Source organism: Adiantum capillus-veneris, chromosome 15 (assembly GCF_014529385.1).
Source record: "Adiantum capillus-veneris isolate H3 chromosome 15, ASM1452938v2, whole genome shotgun sequence".
Lineage (NCBI taxonomy): Eukaryota > Viridiplantae > Streptophyta > Polypodiopsida > Polypodiales > Pteridaceae > Adiantum > Adiantum capillus-veneris.
In genome coordinates this window covers 72340285-72351327 of record NC_140945.1, presented here as the reverse complement: position 1 = coordinate 72351327, position 11043 = coordinate 72340285, and the positions used below count along the sequence as shown (strand labels likewise).

Here is an 11043-nt window from a genome sequence, read left to right as displayed (position 1 = left end):
GTCACAAGAATAAGAACAACGACAATGGCAAACAAAAATATTTCTTCAACTGAAATGCCTATGATGATTTGTCTAATATACAAAAATGCTTTGGTGAATGTAAAAAATCTAAAATTACAAATTCATTATCATATTTTCATTTGTTAATAGACAACTAAATCAACAATATCCTTAATCAATAATTTTTTTAAGAACCTATAGGCTAGAGAAAATCCATTATCTCTATCGAGAAAGGACAAACAGCGCTCAACTCGTAAGTCTTCTTGAATGCCATTTTGTTGCGATCCTTGATTAAACATGTCAAGGTTGTCGGATTCATCCTCAGTAGCAAACCCAAGTTTTCCAACCCATCCCTTCAAAATAAGCCGCTTTTTAGCATCTTGAGGTTATGTTGTTGTTAAGATCCATCCTCGGGGCATCCACTATATACAATTTTGCTATATCATGTGCGACGTTGACCACAACAGATTAAAGGTACCCCTTCTAGGCCTTATATTATATTGTACACATGTTTTTGTAACTTCACATGAATATAAAATACCTTCTACTGAATGCACGTGCATATACCCTAGGGGATGCATCAACTCCGAATTGATGCACTCTAGGAAGAGTTTTGTAGCCTCAACAAATATAAGGAGCGTGCTTAAGTGGAGATTTTATGCGTGTCTCTACAAACCAAATGAAGAAGAAGACCTTGAGAACGAGAATGCCAAGGAAAAATCTCGTTAATTCTAGTTGATATAGTGACATATTTGTGAGTCTAAGAGTTAAAGCCCTCACTAGGAATGGATGAGTTGCAAAGAGGGTTATCATCAATTTGGTTTGTGGCCAACTTGTCATCAGAGCTCCGAAGATGATCCAAGTTTGGACTCTCACATGTTGTAGGCATGCTAAACTCACTAAGCACAATACTAGATCTAGAGCCATCCACATCTTTTGAATCTTTCACAAAAGGTGAGCTATATTTTGATGTTGTCATGATAGAGGCATCACTTTGGGACTCTAGAGACTGCAAGATCCTAATGCCAAATCCTTTGTCCGAGGTTCGGAAGAGCTCTACCTTCAATCTAGGCTTCTTACTATCGAGGAAGTCAGTCATGGGAGGAGGGAGGGGGTGTGATGATATGGCATGATTGGTGATATCAGTCATACTCATGCTAGGACTAGTTGGAGTAAGGGTGGTGCAATTAGGGCTAAGGTGGGCATCTTGTGGGGGATGTTGTTGACATGGATGATGATCACGTTGGAGTTGGAAGTGGAGGGCGAGTTCTCTATGGAGTTGGTCGATGTGGCAAGAGATGGTGGGGTTGGGGGAGGACGTGAGGAAGTCCAGGGTGAAGGCAGGCGCTGAGGAGAAGGAGGAGGAGGGGGAGAGCTGGTTCGGGGGAACGGGGGGATCAGAGGGGCCGGAGAGTAGATGGGCGGGGTGATGATAAGCGGGGGCAGTGACAGGAGGGGGGTGAGGGCGGCGGGGGTTGGGCGGGAGCTGCAGGGGGCCGGGGGGATAGAGCAGCTTGCCAAGGAGGGAGCAGGCAGCGCAAGAGAGTCGCGACTCTGGGGCCACCACGTTCATGAACTCGTTCACGTCCACCACCACCTCTGGCGGCCCCCCGGCCCGCCCTCCTACATTCTCTTGCCCGCTCGTGCGATCTCTTGCTTTGCGAATCGACGTGCCGCCCCTGCAATGCTGATCTTCCTCTTCCTGTACATGATCAATGTGGGCCTCCCCCTTCTTCTTCTTCCTCCTGTTTCTGCTTCCGCCTCGTGCTGCTGCAGCCTTCATTCATGCTCTCTCCTCTCTCTCTCTCTCTCTCTCCCTCTCTCTCTCTCTCAACCTCTCAACCAACGTGACCTCTCCCTCGTAAAAGTTGATGATCGAAAAAAATACATATTGTGGTGTGTGGGTGCTTCGCAGGACAAGCCCAAGTGTAAAAGGTCATGTGTAAGCTGTACCTTCATGATAGTCAATATAAGGGGCAGCCTTACTCTCCTAGGGCATGCCTGGTTTGGTCCAACTCTCTCCTACTTGTGCACATCACATTGGAGGAGACAACGGACACGGGTAGTTTTAAGAACCTTCTTGGTTTTAGTTTCTTGCCATGATAGCGTTTGCTCTAGATATTAGGTGACGACGCTTCTCTATTTCTCTTTCAACTTTCATCCACTCCGAGAGTACTTGGAGAGATCTTTTGCAACCACGTCGTTCTCCATTCTTGCCTTTGCCTAAGAGACAACGCCTGGTATTGAGGTCTACTTGCACGTGCTCTATGCCACACTCTTAAACTCTTATGCTTTCTCTAGCTTTTGCCAATTAGACTCACAAGAGCATCCATCCTCAAGTTCTAGCCGTCAATGGTAATCGCGGCTCACATTCTTGTACCCCTAATGCAACAATCCGTTAGCCCAAGCTCATTGTTTGGCTTCCTCCCATGCTGTGTTCTACCTCAAGCTCCAAGAGGCCGCCACTGCTACTTATCGATCTACTTAACACCAGCAAGTAGACAACTTCAACCCAATCCAAAAGGTTTTTGCTTGGTTGGCCTAAGGGGTTTTTATCAAATGAGTGCTCAAATTTGGCCACATATCTCAATTGAAGCCTTTGAATTCTAGAAGTCTCTTAACGCTTGAGATTCTCAACACAACCGCAACATGCTTTTTTAAATAGCAAGTTCTGTGCTTTTTAAACAATGGGTTTAGTGCCTCTGTCTAAGGCTTTTACAACAGTGAGCGTAAGCAGCATCGATTGAGGCTTTTGAGAGTCATCGTGCGTCGCACAAAACCTACATCTCACGTGTCAACCTATGTTTTTTAGGAGATCTCGCTTGTTGATTCTTTCTAATGGAGGCTTCTGATCCCCACTAAAATCACCATTACTATTGCTGCCAGTAGTAGGGTAGGGAGTCCAATCATTTTAGATCTAGGATTGGAAGGAATCTTTGAGGATGCCCATTGAAGTGAAAGAATCCTTGCACCCTCGCAACCTTGGGAAGATGGTGGCCATTGCTTGGACACAAAACACGACCGCCGTCCTTACAAGGATCACAAAGCAGGGAAATGTTGCGAGCGCCCTTTGTTTAGAGTAGAAAGTAGAAGGAGAAGGCCAAGATTTGCACATGTTCGTCATTTGATCGACGATGCAGAAGGAGTGCATACAGAATATTTTTTAAAAAAACTTACTTGGGCTAAGGTCTTTTTCTAAAATAAGACACGAGGCTACTCCACGTTGCAATATGGCTGCCACTTTTGAAAGTATGCTCCAAATGCTCTAGGCTCGCAGCTTCTTTTGAACTGCAGATTTTTAACTCACAAACATTGAATTATATGCGTCACATGATTCAACACACAACGAAAAAATGACCAACAGAAGGACAAGGATGAAGTGAAAAGCATTAGACTACTTGTTCCTTGCTTCAAAGGCATGCATAGAGCTGGAAGCCAACATCGACTGTCTGTTAGTAGAGTTCATGGCCGACCTTGCCCGAAAGAGTCAAAAGCAAGACATGTTTGCCGAAAGCGTCAACGAGAGTGGCGCTAAGGTTCATGATGTTCTTCACCCTTAAAGCAAGACTACTGAAAAATAGAAACACAAATGTAAGTATTCAAATTTAGCCTCCCCTGGATTTTGTGTCATTGGAAAAGCCTGCTTGTGTTGAGCGTGGAAGGAGCCTACCTAATTTGAGCATCTGCTTTGATTCTATTGCAATGAAGTTGCCCTAAAAGAAGCCTGCTTATGTTGAGCATCCACTCCGGGTTCTATTGCAGTGATGTGCAAGTTTCATCCCAAGGATGGGGTGGACACAAATTTGAGGAGGCTTCATAGTAGCAAACATAGGCCCTTGTAGTAGCCATGGGTTTTCCATAAGCCCATGCTGGAACCCTTCTTTGAAGAAAGGACACAAGAAATAGACAAGCCGTCCGTCTTGCCCCCTTGTAAGAGCCTCAATATAAGAGTTATTTACTTGGTTGGCTCCATGCTTTTTATGATTGCTTATGTTGACTATGCTGAGATTCCGCACATGCCTAAACTCCAAAAATAATGGTGAACATTGCAACTTTTTCCAGTGTGGAGTACAAGCTTTTTTCAAACATGATCAATATAGGAAAACAAAGAGATCACAACAAAGAGGTTGAATATATAAGGGATTATAGCCACATGGTGAAAGCATGGTTTGGTGGTACAAAAAAAGGACCTATTTTGCTTCTACCTGGTTGGTACTTCTACATATGTCCACACTTTGGAGGGAACCTTTTTTTTCATCTATGTTAAAGAATGGTAGGAGGGAAATTTGTATGATTTAAACTTTCCGTGAAAGAAAACGTGGGTGGGGCAATAAGTAATGCGAGTGGTGTTTTGAAACCGTGCCAAAAGTCCCATCATAGACTGCGTTTGTGAGTGGCGTAGTTGCTCAACACATTTTCCAGCTTCCGCCTTGCTCTCTTACTACATCGCCTTCTACAAACCACTACAGTTGTAGGTAACAAGCTCCCCGGCTACTCACAATCAGGAAGATGAGGACGCCAACGAGGAAATCAGCAGCCAAAGCATCACCGGACAATGGGAAAAAGAAGAAGAGGACAATGGATGCAAAATCCCCTCGGAACATAGACACCCCAAATACGAGGGCTAGCAAGGGGGCCTCCTTTGTGGAGAGGGTCCATGGAGACTTCATTTAAGCCTGGGCCTCTTTTTGCTGATGATGAGACTCCACGGTCATCTACAACATCTAAAGGTAGGTGCTATGAGAGCTGTGCGTTTTCTGGTGATTTACCATTTTATTTTCCATGCATGCAAGCTTCTGCATGTCTTTTATCTAATGAGGTCTGCATTTGCTTTTTTTGCATGCAGCAAGTACATGTGCATGTTTGGGATCTTCTTAGGAATTTAGGGTTTAGGAAAGTTACAAAGTTACATGTATAAGCTGCTCTTTAGATTGCTAACTTGCATGCATGCAAGTGCAAAAATCAGTATATGTTGTGCATGAGCATAGCACAAAGTTGAAGCTCAGTATGGATGTCAGCATAACCAAATTTGGTACTAACCAGTACCAAATTTGATACTAACCACTACCAAATTTGACTTTGTACACAACTGAATTTTGCAATTGTCACCTGAATGAGATACATTCATTTCATTCCATGTGTTTTGTTTTGCACAACTGAAATGAGGCATATAATGAGGGCATGTCTTTACTTGCGTGTTGTTTCCACATCGCAGGAAAAAACAAGATGGAGGAGTACCCTATCTTGACAAAGTTCTGCTATACAGCAAAACAGCTTCATGATGAGTATGGATTGAGCATGGAGGGGGTGCTGCCAAAGGATCTTACGGAAGATGACATCCCCGATGACCACTGGCTCACTGTATTCAGGCATTCCAGCCAAAATAAGACAAAGATTTACTTAAATCACGTGCAGCCACGGCTTCAGGATGAATGCATGTTCCTGTTCCATAAGGTGTACCAAGCCCCACCATCATGTGGGGAGATCACTACAAAATTTGCCCGCTGTTTTGCATATGAGAAGTGTCATGCAGCCACAAAGGACCCCGCGGGCCACAGGGTTGCATGGGCCAGGTTTGGTGAGAGTGTACTCAACATGTGTTCCTCCCGACCAGGAGGCTTGGAAAAGAAGGTTGAGAATTGGCGAAAGGCAAACGGTGCGTCCCAAGGAGGCCACCCGTCAAATACCAAGAAGCCCCGACTTACGCCAGTCGATAGTATGCCCCCTACACAGAAAGTCCCCCCACAGCGTCATGAGGAGAAGACACCTGATTATATTGCGGACCTTGAAGCTATGGTTGGGAGAGTCCCTCGGACATGTGTCGGGGTAGTCGATAGGCTGAAAGAGCTGACAATGTCTCTGAAGCAGAAGAAGGAAACACTCTTGAGGGCAGAGAGTTCCAATAAACTTGTCAAGCAGATTATGGACGACATCAAGGAATATGAGACCCAACTGGAAACACTGAGAGAGGCCAACACTGGCGATGATGCAGAAATCAATGTGATAGAAGCTGATTTGGCTGCCAGTCGAAGGATGCTACATCGATACGGAATCAGTGAAGATACGTCATTGCTCGACAAGGAGATTCTAGAGCAACAGGTGCTGGTAGTTTTGGGAGTTTTTGGGAGAACTGTTTATGCTTGGTTTGGTGGGATTGGTAGTGTTAGGTACCTTTGGTAGAACTATTTATGCTTGGTTTGGTGGGATTGGTAGTATTAGGTACTCATGGTAGAACTGTTTTTATTCTAGGTAGTTTATGGTTTCCTTCTGTCTTATGGTTTGGTATTTTTGGTACTATGAAGAAGTTTTGGTACTTTAAGGTACTTTTTGAAAGTGTTGCAAAAGGTGTTATGGTAGTTTTATTCTGATAGCTTTGGTAGTTTTGCTAGTTTTGGTACTTTTAGGTACTATTTGAAAGTGCTGCAAAAGTGTAATTGGTAGTTTTTGAAAGTGCTGCAAAAAGTGTTTCTTTGGTAGTCTTGGTAGTTTTGGTTGTTTTGGTACTATTTGAAAGTTTAATTTTGGGAGTTTTGGTACTTTTGGTACTTTTAGGTACTATTAGAAAGTGCTGCAAAAAGTGGCTTTTGTAGTTTGATTTGGTAGTTTTGGTACTTTTAGGTACTATTTGAAAGTGCTGCAAAAAGTGGGTTTGGTAGTTTGATTTTGGTAGTTTTGGTACTTTTAGGTACTATTTGAAAGTGCTTCAAAAAGCTTGCTTGGTAGTTTTGGGTACTTTTAGGTACTATTTGAAAGTGATGCAAAAAGCTTGTTTGGTAGTTTGATTTTGGTAGTTTTGGTACTTTTAGGTACTATTTGAAAGTGCTTCAAAAAGTGGCTTTTGGTAGTTTTGGTACTTTTAGGTACTATTTGAAAGTGCTGCAAAAAGTGGCTTTTGGTAGTTTTGATAAGGTTTGGGTAGTTTAGTTCTGCATTGAGGGTATTTATATGTTTTTGGTACTATATGATTCCCGAGTTTGGCAGTTTTGGTGGTTTTGGTAGTTTGGGTTCTGTTTCATAGTACAATACTTAGAAGTACTAGTCTCCGTATGACTTCTTGGTAGTTTTTGAAACTAATTGGGACCGCTGGTTGTCGACAGGCTGAGTATGACACTCTGGAGAAAAAATGGAAGGAAGGTCAAGAGCATACCCTATTTGTGAAGGAGATGTTGTCTGATATCAGGCTTGGGAAGAGGTTCCTACTATATCCTAGGCCCCAAGTTAATGTTATCCCGGTGTTTGGTATGCGTGTTGCATGCGGTGAGCCCTTGGAGTGCGCACATGTAGTCGGAACCTTCATGCTAGAGTGCCGACACCAGTATCATCCCTTGTGCTTCAGTGCTCTGTTACAAAGCAAGGATCAGTGTGTCAAGCCGGGTTGTAATATGGTAATCTTTGATTTGGCAAAGTCCTGGGCCAGTGGGCTTCAAGTTGTCAAGAGTAAGTATGTGTGCATTTTTGAATACATATGCGCACTTGCAACTCAGTGAGGTTTTCATACAAGTTAGTATGTGCTTGCAGAGGAGCAGGATGCTGCAGTTGCTAACCAGCATGCCACAAAGTCGGCTGCAAGTCGAATATGGGACGTGGATGAGGTGACAAGGGAGATATCAGATGTTCTCCACGATCTGAAGCAAGGTAATTCTATAGGGAAAGACAATGTGACGGGGCAAAGATGTGAGGCAACAAGTGACAGCGAAAGTAAAAGTGAGGAGGAGGCCAGAGATGATAAAAAGACAGGTGCCAGCGAAAGTAAAAGTGTGGAGGAGGCCAGAGATGGTAAAAAGACTAAGGACAAGGAGGAAGGTAAAGTCCCTGTTGTTGTGGAGCTGGATGCGGAGGAAAGCCAGGATGCTGCCAACACAAAGCTCGATGAAGCAACGACCAAGAAGGGAAAGGAAGAACCCACAAAGGGGGGTGTTGGGGAGGGGGTGGAAACCACAAAGGGGAGTGAAGGGGAGGTCAAAGAGGGGTCGGAAGGCAACAAAGATCGGAGGGAGGCCGAGGATGAGCAGGAAGAAGTACTTGCGAACGATACTGTTGTGGACAGCACCGACGGGGGCGTTGACTCTACTGCTGCCGATGTTGTTTTGAAGCGGAGAGGTGATTCTCCTGATTCCGTGACCCTGCAGGAACTTTTCTGTTTGCAGAGAAAGAAGCGCAATCGCGCCCGTGATCAATTATCCCGTGCATGCAAACTGTAGTCAGTGAGAATCTATTGTATTCCGCACTTTGTGCTTTTTAGTGACTGAGTCAACTTGATTTTTTTGGCCCTGAGCTTTATCTGTTCTCTCTATCTAGTTCTGTGTTGGTATGTTACCTTTCGTTACATTACTGTTTCAGTTGTCCTCACTATATGTGCATTACAGTACCAAATTTGGTACTTTTTGGTACTGTTGAACTTGGGTGCACGTCTGTCCACTATTACAGTACCAATTTGGTACTTCTTGAACTTGCGATTTCGGATAGTCCTTATCACTTGTGCAATACAATACCAAATTTGGTAGTTTTTGGACCAGTTTTCTGTTTTAGATATGATGTTTGCAGTGTGTATTTGTCCCCACTCATTATGTTTGTTGGTGTTGTAGTAAGTTGGTGGCTAGACGAGACACCGACAAGCACATTGTTGCAGCCTGATGTGGCTGCTAGACGCGGGCGGATGATTGTGCTTGATCTTAATGGCATGCTACTAACCAGCTATGCAGCGAAATCCCTGAGGAACTTGAGTGCCTGCCAAAGGAGCACACGCCACGGGTAGTCTATCTCCAAAAGAATGTAATTTGTCTTGTAAGGCCGGATGTGGAGAAGTTCATCCTACGACTTAAACAGAAAGCCAGCCTAGTGTTGTGGTCTTGCTGTAGAAGGGAACACTTGTTACACATGGTGAACGCGTGCTTCCCCAACCATAGAAGGCAAAAATATTTTGCAGGTAAAGCATGCCCGCTTTGAATGTTGCAGGACATAAGTTACGCATACCTCTAACCTCGTTTTTTTGGCATTAGCAGATATTCTCTCCAAAGAGGACTGTGAAATATGGCGGCCCCGTATGTCGGAGGTGCCGGTTGTGCCCAAACACAGGGGCGATGAGCCCGTTTTCTTGAAGAAGCTACGGACGCTGTGGGCAAGGCACCCGAAGTACGATGCCAGCAACACTATTCTTGTAGATGATTGTAGATACAAGTCTCTTAAAAATGACTATGAAAACTATATGGCAATCCGATCATACGATCCCATGGTAGTAGGAACCGATTACCCGTTTTACTTGTTGGATTTTGTTTTGCCTTGGTTGCTCGGGTGGATAAGGGATCGGAACCCAACAACGTACACTTGCAAAAACCCAGTCTTTGACACTGAAGACGATATTTCTGGGTACATTACTGATTACTTCATACAGATGGAGGGGTACTCCTATAAATTTGATCCCCGAGGTAGCAGATTGCCATAATCATGTAAATAGTGGAATTTTGTAACCCGATACTATACATAATGGAAAACCACTTCTCTTGTTTAGACTATCTTGGTATCTTGATCTCTACTATTGAAACCTCTGACTAATTCTGCTGAAACCTCTTGGAGCTAACCAGGTTGCCCAACATTTTAATTTTTGAGGCAGATAGCATCTATGTTTGGCATACCTTTCATGTTATCAACGTAGTTCTAGACATTGCTCAAGGTGGTCGTATCAAATACGAATAGACAAACTGAAAAATACCAAGAAATAAAGTAAACCATAAGTGATACAGCAAGTTCAAGGAGTACCAAATTGTACCAAATTTGGTACTGTAATAGTGGACAGGAGTGCACCCAAGTTCAACACAGTACCAAAAAGTACCAAATTTGGTACTGTAATAGTGGACCGACGTGCACCCAAGTTCAACAATACCAGAAAGTAGAGATATAGTGAGGACAACTGAAACAGTAATGTAATGAAAGGTAACATACCAACACAAAACCAGATAGAGCAATAAAGTAAACCATAAGTGATACAACAAGTTCAAGCAGTTCCAATTTGGTACTGTAATAGTGGACAAATGTGCACCCAAGTTCAACAGTACCAAAAAGTACCAAATTTGGTACTGTAATAGTGGACATAGAAGCACCCAAGTTCAACAGTACCAAAATGTACCAAATGCACATATAGTGAGGACAACTTAAACAGTAATGTAATGAAAGGTAACATACCAACACAGAACTAGATAGAGAGAACAGATAAAGCTCAGGGCCAAAAAATCAAGTTGACTTAGTCACTAAAAAGCACATAGTGCGGAATACACTTGGTACTGTTGACTACCAGATTTGGTACTATTGACTACCGCATTCAGTTGTTCAATCAGGGCTTCTCATTGCCCTCAAGTAACATGGACGCACCTTCGTCGCTCTCATCATCATGATATGGCATGCTATTGTATATCCTCTCATATACTTCAGTAGACAACTTGTATTGTAAAATTTGACCTAGGGATCTTGCAATAGGCTCCATCGGGAAACGTATGGCCCTAACAAGATGTGAGTAGATCATTACCGGAGATGTGTGATCCAATAGCCGGTATGTATCAGCTTTTCCTTCAACTTGGCCATAAAAAAAGCCTTCAACAACCTTCCCTCCTCTAACAATTTTGTTATGCCACTTATCCTTTTGTGCTTTCATCGTTTGGTACAACACTTCTGTGCATTTGATAATGTAGAAGTCTTCGTTTGCCTGAGCTGCTTTTACTGCAAAATTATCCCCTATGGACAACATGCCACTTAACATTTCAGGGCATCCTTCATATAGTGGCAGGTTGGACACTTGGCTCATTGGAATCGATGTTGAATCTCCACCCTCCTCCTCGTCATTTGATTCGTCATCCCTAATTGTATCCCTGGACTCTGGCAATGGTTTGATGCAAACATATTTCCCATTCTTCAATGTGCATTCTGTTCCTGCATCTTCTCCACAACCCACGCATACACGGATCACAAAAGCATGAAAGTGATCAAAAGCGTATGGAGGTGTGGTTGTCCTGTGAATAGCCATCAGCACAATGAAATGAGCGGGAGCCAACA

The 11043-nt window shown here is 43.5% G+C and overlaps 1 protein-coding gene across 1 annotated transcript; it reads right to left on the bottom strand.

Moving 5' to 3' along the window:
- Positions 1 to 213: 213 nt before the first annotated feature.
- On the bottom strand, positions 214 to 1842 carry LOC147440878 (uncharacterized). Its single transcript, XM_086483608.1, has one exon. It carries the CDS (start codon positions 1781 to 1783, stop codon positions 761 to 763), a length of 1023 nt encoding a protein of 340 aa, XP_086339734.1. The 5' UTR covers positions 1784 to 1842; the 3' UTR covers positions 214 to 760.
- Positions 1843 to 11043: the final 9201 nt, after the last annotated feature.

Excerpts from the sequence above, each read along its gene's own strand:
- LOC147440878 (XM_086483608.1), bottom strand. The coding sequence starts at position 1,783 with ATGAAGGCTGCAGCAGCACGAGGCGGAAGCAGAAACAGGAGGAAGAAG.